This window comes from Taudactylus pleione, unplaced genomic scaffold, assembly GCF_031769625.1.
Source record: "Taudactylus pleione unplaced genomic scaffold, aTauple2 ptg000240l, whole genome shotgun sequence".
In the NCBI taxonomy this organism is placed as follows: domain Eukaryota; kingdom Metazoa; phylum Chordata; class Amphibia; order Anura; family Myobatrachidae; genus Taudactylus; species Taudactylus pleione.
This window is the reverse complement of record NW_028284642.1, coordinates 191858-214212: the sequence shown is the minus strand read 5'-3', so window position 1 is coordinate 214212 and position 22355 is coordinate 191858. Positions and strand designations below refer to the sequence as shown.

The window sequence follows — 22355 nt, the reverse complement described above, 5'->3', positions numbered from 1 at the left end:
ATTCGGTGGAGTTAGAGTCTTGCATGGTTCTGTCCACGGCCTGGAGGGTGTCGGTGCTGGGAGCTCTCTCTTACGTAGCTCCATCTGTGTACAGACTGGGCACTTCTGTCTCCACAACCATCAGTTCAACTTAAAGTGCTTCCGAAGTGTCAGTATTGTAATTACTTGTCTTGATTTAAAAATGAGTCAGAAGAGGATTCTCTACACGCACTGGATGGTGGATAGAGCCCTGAAGATTAATGTCACAAGGACACTAAATGATCTCCTGTACCTCTATGATGCTAATATTAGAGGCCAGGCATCAAGCCCGTCTGTCATATGCCACGCACCGACCTGGGCCTGCACAATAAGTGTGGGTGTGGCCAACCTGTGGCTCTCCAGCTGTTGTAAAACTATAAGTTCCAGCATACCCTCCCACTGATCAGCTGGTAAAGCATGCTGGGACTTTTAGTTTCACAACTGCTGGAGTGTCAAGGTTGGCCAGGCCTCTGTCAGCTTTGGTGCATCACCAGCTTCCCATACGAGGATGACTGAGGAGATGGACTCATTTTTTTACATTCTAGGTCTCAGTTTAAAGTTTACGAATGTTAAATGTTTTTCAGCGCAATTTCACTTTCATTTCTCTTCTGGTTCCGGCCTGTGTGTCTCATTAGAAACATAAAGGAATGTTCATGAGGACGGGAGATGGAAGTTGGGAGGAAATAAATCACTTTATAATTGTATAGGTGACTCTGCACTATCCCTCCCAGATCGCTTTAATACCTCAGACATTGAGTAGATCCTTATTGATGTATACAGAGGACATAGGCAGCAATACCAGGATGGAATGGGCACAGCAGGCACCATGTGGGGTAATGGTGCCAGATGCCGCTACATGAGTAGATAATGATCAGCTGGCGATGGGGTTTATGGGCACACGCACTGGGAGGATATATTGGCTCGTGTGCTGCAAAATACCAGTTATATCTTCCTTTTGATGGTCTATAATTGAGGCATGTAGTACAATAGTTAGAGACTCGGGCTGATAGTGAAGCGTAATAATGACAACCAGGTTTTCTGCTGTAATAACACTGGATATAGCGCACGCACAGACCTGACAGCCAAATGATCAGCCCTGGGAACTAATGAAAGGGTTTCACACACAGGCCCATCAGAAAGCCAGAACCTAATCATTAGCTCCCTGATGGTGATAACAATGGATAACGTCACCCAGATCAGTGTTAGTGTAGTGCAGTATATCGGAGGTAGGCAACCTGTGGCACTACACCTCCCAGCATGCCCTAACTGCAAACTATGGCATGCTGGGATGTGTAGTTCCACAGCAGCTGGAGTGGAAGAGGTTGCCATTATATAATGATACACGTGTAGAAATGCACACGTAACAGACCGTGTAAGGACTATTCGTATAGTCACGTATGATGAGGCTGCAGTAATGCCGCTTCATAGCATCTAATCTTCTCTCACTAAGTAACAAAGCATCGCAGTCTGTTACTGCCCTATAGAGAGCTTAGGGTGGGTGCAAGAGCTGACACTCTCAGGCGTAATTATTTCTCATCTTCTGAATGGAAATATTCCAGGACATCCATACAGATGTACTCACATACTGCCGTCACTGGTCATGTATGGAAGTCTTCATAATCATTGACATAATCAATTCTACTTTCAAGTTTTTTCTTTTACTTTATATGCTATTTAAAGTGCATTGAAAGCTTTCCTACATTAATAGTGGATATAAAATCTAAGTGACCATTTTCTGAAGAATGAGTTGATAAGGGCGAGTAGCCTCTGCAGTTATTGGGTCACACCGTGATTGGTGGGCTACAGCGGGAGACCCATCACGGTATCTTCCGGTCACATGTACATCATAATGCACCCCCCCCATGGGAAAGAGTGAGCCGCAATCTCCCTACCCCGGCTCAGAACAGTGTGGGCGCCCTCATTCCTCTTCAGATGTGTCCCTGTGTGTTTTATGTACTGTATCGCCTTTCTGAATACTATTAAAGGGGCTATACAGGAGCTCAGCTCACCCTCCTCATTGTGGGCACCCTAATCTTAGAGAGAAGTCATCACTTCCCATCAGGGAACATGCTGTAATTCCTCATTGTGGGCACCCTAATCTTAGAGAGAGAGAGGTCACCACTTCCCATCAGGGAACATGCTGTAATTCCTCCTCATTGTGGCCACTTCCCATCAGGGAACATGCTGTAATTCCTCCTCATTGTGGGCACCCTAATCTTAGAGAGAGATCATCACTTCCCATCAGGGAACATGCTGTAATTCCTCCTCATTGTGGGCACCCTAATCTTAGAGAGAGATCATCACTTCCCATCAGGGAACATGCTGTAATTCCTCCTCATTGTGGGCACCCTAATCTTAGAGAGAGATCATCACTTCCCATCAGGGAACATGCTGTAATTGCTCCTCATTGGGGGCACCCTTAGAGAGAGAGATCATCACTTCCCATCAGGGAGCATGTTGTAATTCCTCCTCATTGTGGGCACCCTAATCTTAGAGAGAGATCATCACTTCCCATCAGGGAGCATGCTGTAATTCCTCCTCATTGTGTGCACCCTAATCTTAGAGAGAGATCATCACTTCCCATCAGGGAGCATGCTGTAATTCCTCCTCATTGTGGGCACCCTTAGAGAGAGAGAGGTCACCACTTCCCATCAGGGAGCATGCTGTAATTCCTCCTCATTGTGGGCACCCTTAGAGAGAGAGAGGTCACCACTTCCCATCAGGGAGCATGCTGTAATTCCTCCTCATTGTGGGCACCCTTAGAGAGAGAGAGGTCACCTCTTCCCATCAGGGAACATGCTGTAATTCCTCCTCATTGTGGGCACCCTTAGAGAGAGAGAGATCATCACTTCCCATCAGGGAGCATGCTGTAATTCCTCCTCATTGTGGGCACCCTTAGAGAGAGAGAGGTCACCACTTCCCATCAGGGAGCATGCTGTAATTCCTCCTCATTGGGGGCACCCTTAGAGAGAGAGGGGTCACCACTTCCCATCAGGGAACATGCTGTAATTCCTCCTCATTGTGGGCACCCTAATCTTAGAGAGAGAGGGGTCACCACTTCCCATCAGGGAACATGCTGTAATTACTCCTCATTGTGGGCACCCTAATCTTAGAGAGAGAGAAAGGTCACCACTTCCCATGAGGGAACATGCTGTAATTCCTCCTCATTGTGGGCACCCTAATCTTAGAGAGAGAGAAAGGTCACCACTTCCCATCAGGGAACATGCTGTAATTCCTCCTCATTGTGGGCACCCTTAGAGAGAGAGGTCACCACTTCCCATCAGGGAACATGCTGTAATTCCTCCTCATTGTGGGCACCCTAATCTTAGAGAGAGGTCACCACTTCCCATCAGGGAACATGCTGTAACTCCTCCTCATTGTGGGCACCCTAATCTTAGAGAGAGGTCACCACTTCCCATCAGGGAACATGCTGTAATTCCTCCTCATTGTGGGCACCCTAATCTTAGAGAGAGGTCACCACTTCCCATCAGGGAACATGCTGTAACTCCTCCTCATTGTGGGCACCCTAATCTTAGAGAGAGGTCACCACTTCCCATCAGGGAACATGCTGTAATTCCTCCTCATTGTGGGCACCCTAATCTTAGAGAGAGGTCACCACTTCCCATCAGGGAACATGCTGTAACTCCTCCTCATTGTGGGCACCCTAATCTTAGAGAGAGGTCACCACTTCCCATCAGGGAACATGCTGTAATTCATCCTCATTGTGGGCACCCTAATCTTAGAGAGAGGTCACCACTTCCCATCAGGGAACATGCTGTAACTCCTCCTCATTGTGGGCACCCTAATCTTAGAGAGAGGTCACCACTTCCCATCAGGGAACATGCTGTAATTCCTCCTCATTGTGGGCACCCTAATCTTAGAGAGAGGTCACCACTTCCCATCAGGGAACATGCTGTAATTCCTCCTCTCAGCAACTTCTCCACAATCTAACAATTTGACACCTTTGGGTGGAAGAGGAAGGATGTTTATATACAATACAAGAGGGTGACACTTACAGAAATCACATTTCTGCCTCCTCCCACTTCTGAAATATATTGGGGCATCCACATCTGAAAGAAGAGCGACAACTATTTCAGGTGAGGATTTCTCCTGTTACCTACTGTAAGTGTAAGCTCCTGGCCCCCTATCCTAAGCCAACCGATATATCATTGGGAACGGTGTCACAGTCTGTATAAGCTGCGGAGGGATTGTCATGTACGTTAGGAATGGTGTCACTGTCTGTATTAGCTGCGGAGGGATTGTCATAGCGTTGGGAACGGTCACAGTCTGTATTGGCTGCAGAGGGATTGTCAGACTGTTCCCAATGCTATGACAATCCCTCCGCAGCCGATACAGACTGACACACAACTCCCAACGCTATGACAATCTCTTCACAACTGTTCAACAAAATAGTGAAAGTTTCTTCAGGAAACCATTAAGCATCCCAGCACTGGATAGGAACGGGGACAGACTCCTCATTTGATTTGTAGGTTGTCTTGTCCTCTAAATGGTATACCTATTACGGTGCACCCCTGCCACCCGTTACACTCAGCCACCTGTTATGCTGCGCCCCTGCAACCTCTACATTAAAAAAAAGAAAATCAAAAAGTGTGACTTGATTAATGGGTGCGGATGTGTAAAGTGACCGTAGGGGGCACTGGGAGTGCGGATGTGTAATGTGATTATAAAGAACCAAATGGCGTTTTCTGAAAAGGCAGAGTCTCCTGAAAGCCATGGTCGATGGTACGGCACAGACCTTGACTAGGTAATTGAAAATACAATCATCATTCATTGAACCAGCAGAGAGTGCTACCATGACACTTGATAAATAGCCTCCCCCATCTAACAGCCAGTGAGATACGCCATCACGGTTTTCGGCCATAGTGTCCCCTTAATATACAAACGAACCAAAAACCATACCTGCTGCTGGTGAATGCACCAATTTCCGTCTCCACCGGGGCTTTTCATGTTATGATGCATCAGCCCCTAATTCTGAATAGATAAGTGAGTGACTCAACCAACTCCTGATGGTTCCTCTGCTGTATCGATGGTTCTCCTGCGATAATGATCACTACCCCAGAGATGGTCAGTATAGGGCTTCTATTATCAGCAAAACTGCTGCCCTCTCCCTGAGACTAACCTGGGTAATGAAAGTGCTCCTCAGTGGCCTCAATGTTGTGGCTGAGGGCCCCTTAATAACTATTATACTACAGCTGCCCAAGGAGGCGGGATTGCTGCTCCCACTTATACCCAGTGACCGTCATCTTTGTGGTGCCTGACATTATGCAGGTATTTATAGTCACTTACCTGGCATTTCATCAGCATGTTGAAGAACTCGTCCCCTGGCTCCTGCTGGTCTCCTTCTACCCTCAGGTGACCCATGTTATTGTGCGTTAGTCGTAGACCGGGCAAACTCCCCACACTCGCCCGCTGGTCATCCAGCCGTCTACTCTGTGAGCTGGCTATCATGTCAAAGAACTCTTCTGTCTGCGGCGAGGCCATTAATGAGGAGGCAGCTGAAAGGACGAGGAGTAAATTGAGAAAGTTTCTATTTTACTTTTACTGACCATATAATTTATAGAAGAATAAGTCGTGTAGTAAAGCATCTTTGGCTTTGTGTCCTTGGCTACAGGGTAACACTAGATGAAATAATTTAGAGACTGTCCTATAAAATATCCTAATATTTATATATTGATGTTTTATGTGAGAGATCAGGGTTGGGCAGTGCCGGAATGCAATACTGAAAGGATATAAAATAAGTAAAGTTCTAGTAACCAGGCTTGGAAATGATATGCTCCTCGAGAAGGCGCTAAGAGGAGGTCCATCAATGTCTGCAGAGCCCATAATCCCCATGATGGTCTTCTTGTAGGGCTCTCTAACTTCAAATTCTTGGAATGATTCTCTACCAACACTGTCTTACTAACCCGCTTCATTCAATGGAAATTGCCCTCGCCAGGTCTAAGGGTCACTTTTCCATCCTGGACAGTTGATCCACCTCCAAACCCTCAATAACTACCCTCTCACCTTTCTACCACCAACTCTGCCTCTTCGCCGTACCCTAAATCTGCCCTTGGACCCCTTTTCTCGCTACATCTTCTCTCGGGGATCTCACCTGCTCATTTGCTCTATATCAGGGAATGATTATACCGACGCAGCTGCCTGCGGGAATGGAAGGGTCCCTACTTCATACATCTGGGGGAACTTTGTATTTGATGTATAATAACCACAAATATTAAGTGATAACCTCAAGTGCGACCGATCTCTCTCTTAATGGGCGTCTGTGCTGATCTGGATGGACCATATTACACTACCCCCCCCCCCCTCCCTCCTCCTCAGGGCATCTCTTCCTGTGGCTGCTGTATTGTGTGTGTGTAACAGTCAGTGACTCCCTACACCCCCGCCTCCCTCTTCTCCCCTCCCCCCCCCCCCCTCCCCTCGCCTTCTCCCCCCTCCTCAGGGCATCTCTTCCTGTGGCTGCTGTATTGTGTGTGTGTGTGTGTGTGTAGTCAGTGACTCCCTACACCCCTCGCCTTCTCCCCCCCCCCCTCAGGGCATCTCTTCCTGTGGCTTCTGTATTGTGTGTGTGTGTGTGTGTGTGTGTGTGTGTAACAGTCAGTGACTCCCTACACCCCCCCCCCCCCTCTTCTCCCCCCCCTCCCCCCTCCCCTTCTCCCCCCTCCTCAGGGCATCTCTTCCTGTGGCTGCTGTATTGTGTGTGTGTGTGTGTGTGTGTGTAGTCAGTGACTCCCTACACCCCCCCCCCCTCTTCTCCCCCCCCCTCCCCTTCTCTCCCCCCCTCAGGGCATCTCTTCGTGTGTGTGTGTGTGTATAGTGTGTGTGTGTGTGTGTGTGTGTGTGTGTGGTCGGTGACTCACATATTTGGTCGTCCAATGCTGACACGGCGGCTGCTGATGGCGTTTCTGTCCCTCCGCTCTGACATTCCTCTAACGTACATCTCTGATCATCCATTCGATTACTTTGGAATTTACTTAAGAGGTCAAAGAAGCATTCCTCATCCGATGGGGCCCGACTGATTTTCTGCAAATAAATAACAGGGAAGTTCATTTATTAGGGGTTTCCTGGGCCCCCCAATCCTCACAGCAATCAGTAACAACTATAGGTCCCCAAGGGTGGCACTCCCAGATATACGAATAACGCTGTAGGTGACCTCCAAAATGTGGCCCCAAGTATACACTCCTCTGTGGCGGCACTCTATCAATACAACACAGGGTTTGTGAAAAGTCACCGACGTCTCGGAGCTATTTATTGCTCCTTCATCAAGGTTAACTGAACCAATACAACACTGGAGTTTGAGTGCGGCCACAGAGGACTGTATATTATAATATAAATATATATAAAAAATCTTGTATAGCTCATTTTAGGGTCAATAAAAGTACAAAGCCGTCGGGCTGGCTTACCCATGCTCTCTCTATATACATTGATTTTCACCATGATCTGTACATTGTCCAGCAGCACTGTACGTTATACACACTCTGTGCCGTATACAGAGGCCGCATGGCAGATCACCCATTGGGGAGACCTGGATTAGTTACTGGACGGTGTCCATTCGGTTTGTAATTACAGCTTAGTCCAGTGTGGTACAATCATGTTACTTCCATATCTGGGGTCGGATTATAATGATCTGATTGCACAGAAATGCACTGGTGGGGGGCTACGCTGTGTGTTCTCCCCCACTCTGTGATAACATGGTGGGGGGCTACGCTGTGTGTTCTCCCCCACTCTGTGATAACATGGTGGGGGGCTACGCTGTGTGTTCTCCCCCACTCTGTGATAACATGGTGGGGGGCTACGCTGTGTGTTCTCCCCCCGCTCTGTGATAACATGGTGGGGGGCTATGCTGTGTGTTCTCCCTCGCTCTGTGATAACATGGTGGGGGGCTACGCTGTGTGTTCTCCCCCCGCTCTGTGATAACATGGTGGGGGGCTACGCTGTGTGTTCTCCCTTGCTCTGTGATAACATGGTGGGGGGCTACGCTGTGTGTTCTCCCCCACTCTGTGATAACATGGTGGGGGGCTACGCTGTGTGTTCTCCCCCCGCTCTGTGATAACATGGTGGGGGGCTACGCTGTGTGTTTCCCCCCCGCTCTGTGATAACATGGAGGAGCAGGTGGAGCTGAAGGCGGCTTTTTGGGTCTCTACGTACAGACATACATTGGTGTCGGCCTTTGTGTCCTCATATACTGTATGTGGGAGCTCTTTAAGGAGCCACCACAATGATAATGTTCCTTTTGTCTGAGCAGGATCTGTGTCCATGGATGCAGGTCCTGGCCTTGCCCCTCCCAGAACATGGAGATGTCACGCCCGTTTCCGGGAACGCAATCAGGCAGAGGCATACGGGGTCCTGCGTTCGATCACTGCTGACGCTAACCCTATATTCTGTAAGCACAGAGGAAGTATTTACATTCCTTAACAACCCTGTGCACTGGCAGCCATAGAAACTAATGTTCTCATTATAACCCAAAGATGAGGCAGTATGTTCAGTAGGGTGTCGGCACTCATTACCTATCTTAGCCTAACACTAACTTCATAAGGTCGACATTCTGACGACATCCCATTCCTTAATAGTTGATGATAGTATCCTGAGTAGTACACACGGTCGTACAGTACTTGTTTAATTAAACGTGATGGTTTCTTTCTCATTTTGTAGTTTTATCCAACTAAGCTAATTAGCTCAATGCACTAACTGCTATTGTAAGAAGATAAGTTGGTTGCGGGTGGTGCACAGCTGATGGGGGAGCGCACACTTGGTGATCACCAGGACACACAGCACATGACGCCTACGTTATATGAGAGTCTTGTGACAGACGTCCCGTGGGGGAATCCCATGGAGATAACTGATCAGGGAAGTGGGAGACTCTCCTTTCGGTGTAGCACGTCAGCTACAGGTGTACAGCTCACCTGCACATACCTGTGTGTAGCAGACGAGACGGGCACATTACTCGCACTGCATGCAGGGAAGTATACACGGATATCTACGTATCGTATGATCCATCATTACCAGCCCTATCCCTCATGCAGGAGATGTGTCTAAATGCAACTGTATGTACATCTCTCTGCATAGCATCTACACGGGAATGCCCCATTTCATCCATGCAGACACTCAGAGCAGTGTGCATGCTCCGTGGCTATCCATTCAGGGGGGAGGAATCAGAAGCCATCCATGGCCATATACACCCAGGCCAATGTTATTAAGATTATCACATATAAATCGTACAGGGGTAGTGAAGGAATCCTCCAGGCCAAGACCAGAGAGGCAAATGTCAGGGGTCAATAAAGGAGCCTGGACCCCCGTATTCTGTATAACAGCAACCACCCTAGACCAGAAGGAAGGCACCCGAGAACAAACCCAAAGAAGATGCCAGAAGTCGGCAGTAGTCTGAAGATGACCCACCTAACTCTAATGGAGGTCCATAGGCCCCGTGCAGAATATATAGTTGGATCTGCTGATTCCGTAGCAACCCGAGGAGAGTCCAGGATACATTTCCAATCATCAGATAAAACATCCAAATCCACATCCCAATGAGGTCTAAGGATGCTCAGTCCTTCTGCCCCAGGAGATAACAAGAGAGGAGAAGGTCAATAGATGACCAGCCATGAACACAACAGGGGCAGCGCCGTCCACTGCGCACAGAGAGCAGGCCAGAGCTGCAGGTATCTACAACATAAATGTGCTGGAAGACAAATATGCAAATGATTGGAGAATGCCATGTGATACAAATGACCAATTGCTCCAACTCCATAAGACAGGAACAATGAGCTGCCCTCAAGGCCACGGACTTCTGGTGATGTTTTCACTTTCAACACTTAGATGATATCTTTTTGATTTAGTCTAACTACTGATTCAGAATATTGAACAATTACTAGATCCAGTAAGATTTAGGACACAATCCATAGTAAAAGCATGGATTTCCCTGTTTGAAGCAAAGTGGTAGCTCTTACCTTTGGAAACGATTGCCATAGAACAGTGGATGTAATATGTTACTATAATCAATATCCAGAACAAAGGTGCCAAGCTGGCAATTTCTCAGAGTTCCCCGAGCAAGAGGGAATCAGGCCTGGCTGACCATCAGGAGATGAGACGTAGGGGACACTCACCCTGGATGTGGAGCAGAAGACCAGGCTCAGATTCTATATGAATCCGGGACCTGTTACACTGCAGACAAAACACCATTTGTGATGGGATCACTCGCTCTAATCTTAAACCAGTATTAATGAAAGCCACAACGTGGACTGGTATATAAGAAGCTTATTACAGATGTGCAGTACAGAGGTTATTATTACGTTATTTATATAGCGCACACATATTCCGCAGCGCTTTACAGAGAATATTTGGCCATTCACATTAGTCCCTGCCCCAGTGGAGCTTACACTCTATATTCCCTATCACTTGCTCGCACAAGCACTAGGGTTAATTTTTATGTTTTTTTGGAGCCAATTAACCTACCAGTATATTTTTGGAGTGTGGGAGGAAACCGGAGCACCCGGAGTAAATTCCAGCGCAAGCACAGGGAGAATATACAAACTCCACACAGTTAGGGCCGTGGTGGGAATCGAACCCTCAGACGGTGTAATGGTTAGCGTTACTGCCTCACAGCACTGTGCTGCCGTTCGTCATTTTATTCACATGCCCATAATGGCACTAAAATCAATATCAAATGTAGGCTTACAAGTGACTATGTCATCGATATACCATAATGCAGCTCCCTTAGTCCCGTCACAAAGTGTCCTCATATATTTAGCCTAAATATGCCATGCGGCCAGGTCTGCTTGTGCTCAGCGTCCTTTCTGCACGAAAATGTGTTTAAGGGGCCCATTCATCACTAAGCACACACTCCATTCCCTATGGACGCGGATTCCACTGTGCGGTAAGGCTGTTAATAAAGGTCCATGTATAGGAGGAAACGTTGGCTAAGACCTTCCATACGGAGCTCTGCAGGTCTGGGGCTGAGGCAGAGAGTGACTGGCGCACACAAGGGTCTTCTATCGATCTGTGAGATCACATCGGATCTAGTCCTGGTCTATGATCATGGTTATAACAGGCTGGGGGAAACTAAACCACTTTTCATAAACGAAGTCCGTGTAGTTATCTGATATATATTGTGTCATACATAATGATATGTTATGTATGACACGATATAAGTGGCGCGGCTACAATGAGATCTAGGGAAACGCATGTGATCTGTCATCAACTCAGAATCTGATACATTTTAAAAGTTTTTCTAGATCTCAGTCCTGTTAAATGTTACTATACTGTGGACTGTTATTGTATTTATTTTACGATTGTAATGAATGTGGTATTACCCCTCCTTCATACGCCTGAAAAGTACGGCCAGATACATTCAGCAGCAAAGGGCAGGAGACGTAGGGTAAGTCGGCGCAGGGTGAATAAAGGGCAGGAGCCGTAGGGCACATTGGCGCAGGGTGAATAAAGGGCAGGAGATGTAGGGTAAGTCGGTGCAGGGTGAATAAAGGGCAGGAGATGTAGGGCACATTGGCGCAGGGTGATTAAAGCGCAGGAGCCGTAGGGCACATTGGCGCAGGGTGAATAAAGCGCAGGAGCCGTAGGGCACATTGGCGCAGGGTAAATAAAGGGCAGGAGACGTAGGGTAAGTCGGCGCAGGGTGAATAAAGGGCAGGAGATGTAGGGCACATTGGCGCAGGGTGATTAAAGGGCAGGAGATGTAGGGTAAGTTGGCGCGGGGTGAATAAAGGGCAGGAGATGTAGGGTAAGTTGGCGAGGGGTAAGTTGGCGCAGGAGACTGGGCATTACTGTCGCTGCTTCCGGCCACATCTCACAGAAAACTGCTCCTTTCCCAACCAGCAACCAGACAGTCTGTCGTCACTATATATAATATAACCAGCTCCTGTATATACACTGTTATATCGCAACAAAGGAGAACAAGCTTCCCAGCTGTATACCCATATATGAAATAAGTGCAGTGGAATATCACATATGTATGGCCGGGATGGTTGTTCTACAAATGCAAAAGAAATTATTTTAGAATTAGGTCATATGTGGTATATACCTGTGTAAGTACAAGTCCCAGCATGCCCTGTCACATTTCAGTGTAAGTATTAGGATCATACACCCTTTCAGCAGAAAATCACTGATTGATGAAATATGGGGGGCGCAGCACAAAAACTTGGGGGACCGGCTTTAGTCCTCGCTTTCCGCTTGTGACCACAGACGAGTCGCTATAATCTCCATGTGACCACAGACGAGTCGCTATAATCTCCATGTGACCACAGACGAGTCGCTATAATCTCCTGTGACCACAGACGAGTCGCTATAATCTCCTGTGACCACAGACGAGTCGCTATAATCTCCTGTGACCACAGACGAGTCGCTATAATCTCCATGTGACCACAGACGAGTCGCTATAATCTCCATGTGACCACAGACGAGTCGCTATAATCTCCTGTGACCACAGACGAGTCGCTATAATCTCCATGTGACCACAGACGAGTCGCTATAATCTCCATGTGACCACAGACGAGTCGCTATAATCTCCATGTGACCACAGACGAGTCGCTATAATCTCCATGTGACCACAGACGAGTCGCTATAATCTCCATGTGACCACAGACGAGTCGCTATAATCTCCATGTGACCACAGACGAGTCGCTATAATCTCCATGTGACCACAGACGAGTCGCTATAATCTCCATGTGACCACAGACGAGTCGCTATAATCTCCATGTGACTGGAGCTGCTATTACTGTATGCCACACTACATAGCAATGCAGGAAGGGGTTAATCTGGGCACTTCAATTTCTCCAGCATCTCTTGTCGCCCTAGAAATAAGCAGGGCATATCCAAGGCTGCCTGGTAATTAGGCGACTTCGTACACTCTGCAGGGTGACTGTTAATTAGCAGGCCCTGTAATTATAATCAAAGACTGGAACAAAAATAAAAATAAGGGGCAATTGTAGAGGAGATAATACATCAATCTCCCCGCAGAACACAGCAAGGTCATTGTCAGTCTCTTGTGTGGTGGGAGCCAGGACGCGCCGTGCGATGCAGCAGGACACATTCGTGTGTTCACTATTACTTATCTGCACGTGTATAATGTAAATAGAACATAGACCTGTCGGCAACTGCAGCTGATTTTTAGCCGACTTATTCCATCCTTCAAAGACCTCCATAGAAGCTATATAAACACGTCCTCATCGCACCCTGTATTCATAGATAGGATCATGGCCACGTATGTGAGTGATATAAGGAATAGGCCCTGTACATGACACAGGGCCTGTCTGCACCTAAATTTATTATATAGGCCCAAAAAGAACATCGATGTGAAAGTAGGATCAGGCAATGACTTACACCGGGCAGCCGGGCATTCACAACACGGGCAGATATAAAGACGCACGGAAGGAGGTGAGGAAAGGAAGGAAGAGGGGAAGACGGAAATAAAAGAAAGTAATGATGGAAGGAAGGAAATTAGTGGAGGGAAGAGAAAAAATTAAAGAAAGGGGAGACTGAAAGAAAGCGGGGAAGGGGAGACTGAAAGAAAGCGGGGAAGGGGAGACTGAAAGAAAGCGGGGAAGGGGAGACTGAAAGAAAGTGGGGAAGGGGAGACGGAAAGAAAGCGGGGAAGGGGAGACGGAAAGAAAGCGGGGAAGGGGAGACGGAAAGAAAGCGGGGAAGGGTGTTCAGTCACCAGATGACTGTGATCTCTAACGGCCATCGCTGTGTATTCTGGCTACACATGGTCTGTAATAACGCTGCTTGGGGTAACGTGCCCGTGTTATACACATGGTCTGTAATAACGCTGCTTGGGGTAACGTGCCCGGTGTTATACACATGGTCTGTAATAACGCTGCTTGGGGTAACACGTGTCCGGTGTTATACACATGGTCTGTAATAACGCTGCTTGGGGTAACACGTGTCCGGTGTTATACACATGGTCTGTAATAACGCTGCTTGGGGTAACACGTGTCCGGTGTTATACACATGGTCTGTAATAACGCTGCTTGGGGTAACACGTGTCCGGTGTTATACACATGGTCTGTAATAACGCTGCTTGGGGTAACACGTGTCCGGTGTTATACACATGGTCTGTAATAACGCTGCTTGGGGTAACACATGTCCGGTGTTATACACATGGTCTGTAATAACGCTGCTTGGGGTAACACGTGCCCGGTGTTATACACATGGTCTGTAATAACGCTGCTTGGGGTAACACGTGTCCAGTGTTATAGACATGGTCTGTAATAACGCTGCTTGGGGTAACGTGTCCGGTGTTATAGACATGGTCTGTAATAACGCTGCTTGGGGTAACACGTGCCCGGTGTTATACACATGGTCTGTAATAACGCTGCTTGGGGTAACACGTGTCCGGTGTTATACACATGGTCTGTAATAACGCTGCTTGGGGTAACACGTGTCCGGTGTTATACACATGGTCTGTAATAACGCTGCTTGGGGTAACACATGTCCGGTGTTATACACATGGTCTGTAATAACGCTGCTTGGGGTAACACGTGCCCGGTGTTATACACATGGTCTGTAATAACGCTGCTTGGGGTAACACGTGTCCAGTGTTATACACATGGTCTGTAATAACGCTGCTTGGGGTAACACGTGTCCGGTGTTATACACATCAGCTCGGAGGCACCATGCAGTGGTAACGACCGCTATCATCCTCATAACACAGAGATAAAGACAGAACACAGAAGTAATAAAGTACATACAATAATCAACAAATAGGAAACAGTACAAGGAAGTATTGCTGAAAGTGGCTACCTGGCATTAAATGGGCATGACATGGGCAGATAACATAGTAATTGCCTGCATCATTTGGACGACTCTTACTAATTGTCAGAATAGGTAAACTCAGTGTATGGAGCTGTATGCACTACAGTATAAATCCATGTTACCTCCACCGACAGGATTCCCTAAACACTCCAATAAATACACATATCCAACAAAACACAAGACTGTAAGACGGACAGAGGATGCCAAAGACTATGCTGAAGAGCCCAAACTGCATGTATCCCTATAACAGCACAATGCCTTAAACCAGTGGTTCCCAAGATGGGCGCTTCAGGTTGGTGGTCCAGGAGCAAATCAAATTATCTATGGTCAACTTTATAGGCAACACCAGTGCTGGTGGCTGGCAGTCATATTATATATGGACAAACAGAAACGCAATCCTGCCCACCACCACATAACTGACCCTAAGGGTGACAGCACATCTCCGTCCTCACCACATAACTGACCCTAAGGGTGACAGCACATCCCTGTCCTCACCGCATAACTGACCCTAAGGGTGACAGGTCAGCACATCCCCGTCCTCACCACAAAACTGACCCTAAGGATGACAGATCAGCACATCCCTGTCCTCACCACATAACTGACCCTAAGGGTGACAGGTCAGCACATCCCTGTCCCCACCACATAACTGACCCTAAGGATGACAGGTCAGCACATCCCTGTCCTCACCACATAACTGACCCTAAGGGTGACAGGTCAGCACATCCCTGTCCCCACCACATAACTGACCCTTAGGCACTAGGGGGAGGGTTAGGTTTAGGGTGCGGGGAGAGGGAGGGTTAGGCACTAAGGGTAGAGAGTTAGAGTGTGGGGACTGTTAGGCACTAGGGGGATGGTTAGGGTGTGGGGATGGGGGGAGAGTTAGGTTTAGGGTGCGGGGAGGGGGATGGTTAGGCACTAGGGGTAGAGAGTTAGGGTTCGGGGAGTATGCACTAGGGGTAGAGAGATAGGTTTGGGGTGCGGGGAGGGAGGGGGAGGGTTAGGCACTAGGGGGAGGGTTAGGTATAGGGTGCGGGGAGGGAGGGTTAGGATACCAATTGACAGGTGTCGGTATCCTAACCCTGTCGGGATGCCGTAGTCGGGATTCTGACCACCGGGACCCTGAGCACATACCGTACCCAACCCCCCCCAATGTAATGTACATAACTCTGGCCTTTACCTAAACCACGTGATCTGGGGCAGACCAGGCGCAAATCTTCACTAAAAACACAAATCAGGCGATACTGCGACTTACTGAATATAAATTACAAGTTAATTTAGCGGGTGTCTGTGTGTTTCCCGCCTCCATACTACGGCCAGGTGGTGCCCATTACTAATGCTGCGCTCTTCCCCCAGCGTTACTGTAATCTATCTGCAGCCCTTGCAGCTGGAAAACAGTCACCAAGTCCGGCCACAAAACCAATACACCAGGGGTCTAACCGAGCTGTACTCTCTGATGACGCCAGGCGACTTCTCCACCGTGGTCACATAGCTGACCACACAGCGATGGCCGCTCTAATGCATTAATAAAAGTAGGTGCGCTGGGAATGGTACAGAAATGTGAGGGGATCTCAGCTCTACTGGTCATTGCCAGATATGTTCTGTATGTATGAATACAGGTGTATAGCTACTGTATACATTCCATTCTAGCATTGCTCTGGTCACAGTCCCCATAATGTACAGAGACATGGTATATACAGTCAATAGTAAAGCATCCCAAGACCATTCATGTGTAGGGTTGCTTCTCAGCCATTTTGCCGAAGAACACAGCCATGAATAAAGAATGGTACCAAAACATCCTACAAGAGCAACTTCTCACAACCATCCAAGAACAGTTTGGTGATGAACAATGCCTTTTCCAGCATGATGGAGCACCTTGCCCTAAGGTAAAAGTGATAACTAAGTGGCTCGGGAAACAAAACATCGAAATTTTGGGTCCATGGCCAGGAAACTCCCCAGACCTTAATCGCATTGAGAACTTGTGGTCAATCCTCAAGAGGCGGGTGGACAAACAAAACCCCCCCAAATTCTGACACACGCCAAGCATTGATTAGGCAAGAATGGGCGGCCATCAGTCAGTATGTGGCCGAGAAGGTGAGTGACAGCATGCCAGGGCGAATTGCAGAGGTCTTGAAAAAGAAGGGTCAACACTTCAAATATTGACTCTTTGCATAAACCTAATGTAATGGTCAATAAAAGCCTCTGACACTTATGTAATGCTACCTCAGTATACCATAGTAACATCTGACACTTATGTAATGATAGATGTTGCTATGGTATACTGAGGTAACATTACGACACTTATGTAATGCTGTAATGTTACCTCAGTATACCATAGTAACATCTGACACTTATGTAATGTTACCTCAGTATACCATAGTAACATCTGACACTTATGTCATGCTACCTCAGTATACCATAGTAACATCTGACACTTATGTAATGCTGTAATGTTACCTCAGTATACCATAGTAACATCTGACACTTATGTCATGCTACCTCAGTATACCATAGTAACATCTGACACTTATGTAATGTTACCTCAGTATACCATAGTAACATCTGACACTTATGTCATGCTACCTCAGTATACCATAGTAACATCTGACACTTATGTAATGCTGTAATGTTACCTCAGTATACCATAGTAACATCTGACACTTATACTGAGGTAACATTACAGCATTACATAAGTGTCAGATGTTACTATGATATACTGAGGTAACATTACAGCATTACATAAGTGTCAGATGTTACTATGATATACTGAGGTAACATTACAGCATTACATAAGTGTCAGATGTTACTAATGTAATGCTACCTCAGTATATCATAGTAACATCTGACACTTATGTAATGCTGTAATGTTACCTCAGTATACCATAGTAACATCTGACACTTACACTTATGTAATGCTGTAATGTTACCTCAGTATCAGATGTTACTATGATATACTGAGGTAACATTACAGCATTACATAAGTGTCAGATGTTACTATGGTATACTGAGGTAGCATGACATAAGTGTCAGATGTTACTATGGTATACTGAGGTAGCATTACATTAGTAACATCTGACACTTATGTAATGCTGTAATGTTACCTCAGTATAAGTGTCAGATGTTACTATGGTATACTGAGGTAACATTACAGCATTACATAAGTGTCAGATGTTACTAATGTAATGCTACCTCAGTATACCATAGTAACATCTGACACTTATGTAATGCTACCTCAGTATACCAAAGTGTCAGATGTTACTATGGTATACTGAGGTAACATTACAGCATTATATACCATAGTAACATCTGATACTTATGTAATGTTACCTCAGTATACCATAGTAACATCTGACACTTATGTAATGCTGTAATGTTACCTCAGTATACCATAGTAACATCTGACACTTACACTTATGTAATGCTGTAATGTTACCTCAGTATCAGATGTTACTATGATATACTGAGGTAACATTACAGCATTACATAAGTGTCAGATGTTACTATGGTATACTGAGGTAGCATGACATAAGTGTCAGATGTTACTATGGTATACTGAGGTAGCATTACATTAGTAACATCTGACACTTATGTAATGCTGTAATGTTACCTCAGTATAAGTGTCAGATGTTACTATGGTATACTGAGGTAACATTACAGCATTACATAAGTGTCAGATGTTACTAATGTAATGCTACCTCAGTATACCATAGTAACATCTGACACTTATGTAATGCTACCTCAGTATACCAAAGTGTCAGATGTTACTATGGTATACTGAGGTAACATTACAGCATTATATACCATAGTAACATCTGATACTTATGTAATGTTACCTCAGTATACCATAGTAACATCTGACATAAAGGTCTAATAACACTGAAGCCGCAGACTCTGTGAAAACCAATACCTGTGTCATTCTGATAACTTTTGGCCATGGCTGTACATTGTATGATCTGTGCGTGTGATGTGCAGTAATACGGCATACGCTGTATAATCTCAGAAAGGCAGCATTATATCTTATCCTTTGGGGTTTGATTTCTGGAAGATCTTCCTTGATAATAGAAAGGCGCACATGTATGGGAAATGCATGCAACAGGACGGGGCGCACACAGCACTATTATCTCCATCACATCACTGGCTGTTCCAGGAGTTCAATATTCATCAACTCCACACAGAGTAATCAATAAGGAAGCGACCTGTCACTGAGGTGCGAGAGGAGACCGGCATCAATTACCGCAATACAGAGAGGACAGGGTCAGGCTGTTCCCTATGCTGATGGGTTAGTGATTTCCACACACAGCACATGTATGACAGATCAGTGCGAGTGTTATTACACCACACAGGACACATGTATGACAGATCACTGCCAGCGTTATTACACCACACACGGCACATGTATGATGGATCAGTGCAAGTGTCATTACACCACACAGGACACATGTATGACAGATCAGTCCGAGTGTTATTATACCACACACGGCACATGTATGATGGATCAGTACGAGTGTTATTACACCACACACAGCACATGTATGACGAATCAGTGCGAGCATTATTACAGCACATGTATGACAGATTAGTACGAGCGTTATACGTGTGCCGCGTGTGGTGTAATAATGCTCGCACTGATTTGTCATATGTGTGTGGTGTAATAACGCACGTACAGATCTGTCATTACACCACACACGGCACATGTATGACAGATCAGTGTGAGCGTTATTACACCACACCCGGCACATGTATAACGCTCGGACTGATCTGTCATACATGTGCCGTGTACGGTGTAATAATGCTCGCACTGATCTGTCATACATGTGCCGTGTAATAACGCTGGCACTGATCTGTCATACATGTGCCGTGTGTGGTGTAATGACAGATCTGTACGTGCGTTATTACACCACACACGTATGACAGATCAGTGCGAGCATTATTACACCACACAAGGCACATGTATGACAGATCAGTATGAATGTTATTACACCACACACGGCACATGAATGATGGATCAGTGCGAGGATTATTACAGCACATGTATGACAGATCAGTGCGAGCATTATACATGTGCCGTGTGTGGTGTAATGACAGATCAGTACGAGCGTTATTACACGGCACACATATGACAGATCAGTGCGAGCGTTATTACAGCACACGTATGACAGATCAGTGCGAGCGTTATTACAGCACACGTATGACAGATCAGTGCGAGCGTTATTACAGCACACGTATGACAGATCAGTGCCAGCGTTATTACACGGCACACGTATGACAGATCAGTGCGAGCGTTATTACACGGCACACGTATGACAGATCAGTGCGAGCGTTATTACACGGCACATGTATGACAGATCAGTGCGAGCGTTATTACAGCACACGTATGACAGATCAGTGCGAGCGTTATTACACGGCACACGTATGACAGATCACTGCCAGCGTTATTACACGGCACACGTATGACAGATCAGTGCCAGCATTATTACACGGCACACATATGACAGATCAGTGCGAGCGTTATTACACGGCACACGTATGACAGATCACTGCCAGCGTTATTACACGGCACACGTATGACAGATCAGTGCCAGCGTTATTACACGGCACACGTATGACAGATCAGTGCCAGCGTTATTACACGGCACACGTATGACAGATCAGTGCGAGTGTTATTACACCACACAGGACACATGTATGACAGATCACTGCCAGCGTTATTACACCACACACGGCACATGTATGATGGATCAGTGCAAGTGTCATTACACCACACAGGACACATGTATGACAGATCAGTGCGAGCGTTATTACACGGCACACGTATGACAGATCACTGCCAGCGTTATTACACGGCACACGTATGACAGATCAGTGCCAGCGTTATTACACGGCACACGTATGACAGATCAGTGCCAGCGTTATTACACGGCACACGTATGACAGATCAGTACCAGCGTTATTACACGGCACACGTATGACAGATCAGTGCGAGCGTTATTACACGGCACACGTATGACAGATCAGTGCGAGCGTTATTACACGGCACACGTATGACAGATCACTGCCAGCGTTATTACACGGCACACGTATGACAGATCAGTGCCAGCGTTATTACACGGCACACGTATGACAGATCAGTGCGAGCGTTATTACACGGCACACGTATGACAGATCAGTGCGAGCGTTATTACACGGCACACGTATGACAGATCACTGCCAGCGTTATTACACGGCACACGTATGACAGATCAGTGCCAGCGTTATTACACGGCACACGTATGACAGATCAGTGCGAGCGTTATTACACGGCACACGTATGACAGATCACTGCCAGCGTTATTACACGGCACACGTATGACAGATCAGTGCCAGCGTTATTACACGGCACACGTATGACAGATCAGTGCCAGCGTTATTACACGGCACACGTATGACAGATCAGTGCCAGCGTTATTACACGGCACACGTATGACAGATCAGTGCCAGCGTTATTACACGGCACACGTATGACAGATCAGTGCCAGCGTTATTACACGGCACACGTATGACAGATCAGTGCCAGCGTTATTACACGGCACACGTATGACAGATCAGTGCGAGCGTTATTACACGGCACACGTATGACAGATCAGTGCGAGCGTTATTACACGGCACACGTATGACAGATCAGTGCGAGCGTTATTACACGGCACACGTATGACAGATCAGTGCCAGCGTTATTACACGGCACACGTATGACAGATCAGTGCCAGCGTTATTACACGGCACACGTATGACAGATCAGTGCCAGCGTTATTACACGGCACACGTATGACAGATCAGTGCCAGCGTTATTACACGGCACACGTATGACAGATCAGTGCCAGCGTTATTACATGGCACACGTATGACAGATCAGTGCCAGCGTTATTACACGGCACACGTATGACAGATCAGTGCGAGCGTTATTACACGGCACACGTATGACAGATCAGTGCGAGCGTTATTACACGGCACATGTATGACAGATCAGTGCGAGTGTTATTACAGCACACGTATGACAGATCAGTGCCAGCGTTATTACAGCACACGTATGACAGATCAGTGCGAGCGTTATTACACGGCACACGTATGACAGATCACTGCCAGCGTTATTACACGGCACACGTATGACAGATCAGTGCCAGCGTTATTACACGGCACACGTATGACAGATCAGTGCCAGCGTTATTACACGGCACACGTATGACAGATCAGTGCGAGCGTTATTACACGGCACACGTATGACAGATCACTGCCAGCGTTATTACACGGCACACGTATGAGAGATCAGTGCCAGCGTTATTACAGCACACGTATGACAGATCAGTGCCAGCGTTATTACAGCACACGTATGACAGATCAGTGCCAGCGTTATTACACGGCACACGTATGACAGATCAGTGCCAGCGTTATTACACGGCACACGTATGACAGATCAGTGCCAGCGTTATTACATGGCACACGTATGACAGATCAGTGCGAGCGTTATTACACGGCACACGTATGACAGATCACTGCCAGCGTTATTACACGGCACACGTATGACAGAT

The 22355-nt window shown here is 46.8% G+C and overlaps 1 protein-coding gene across 1 annotated transcript in view; it reads right to left on the bottom strand.

Moving 5' to 3' along the window:
• GPSM1 (G protein signaling modulator 1) overlaps positions 1–22355 on the bottom strand; it is a 209702-nt gene that overhangs the window by 5781 nt on the left and 181566 nt on the right. Inside the window, exons 6-7 of the mRNA XM_088479542.1 lie at positions 6894–7056; positions 5326–5534 (exon numbers count right to left, since the gene is read on the bottom strand). Of these exons, the coding sequence (XP_088335668.1) occupies positions 5326–5534; positions 6894–7056 (372 nt within the window). The remainder of the gene's footprint in view (positions 1–5325; positions 5535–6893; positions 7057–22355) is intronic.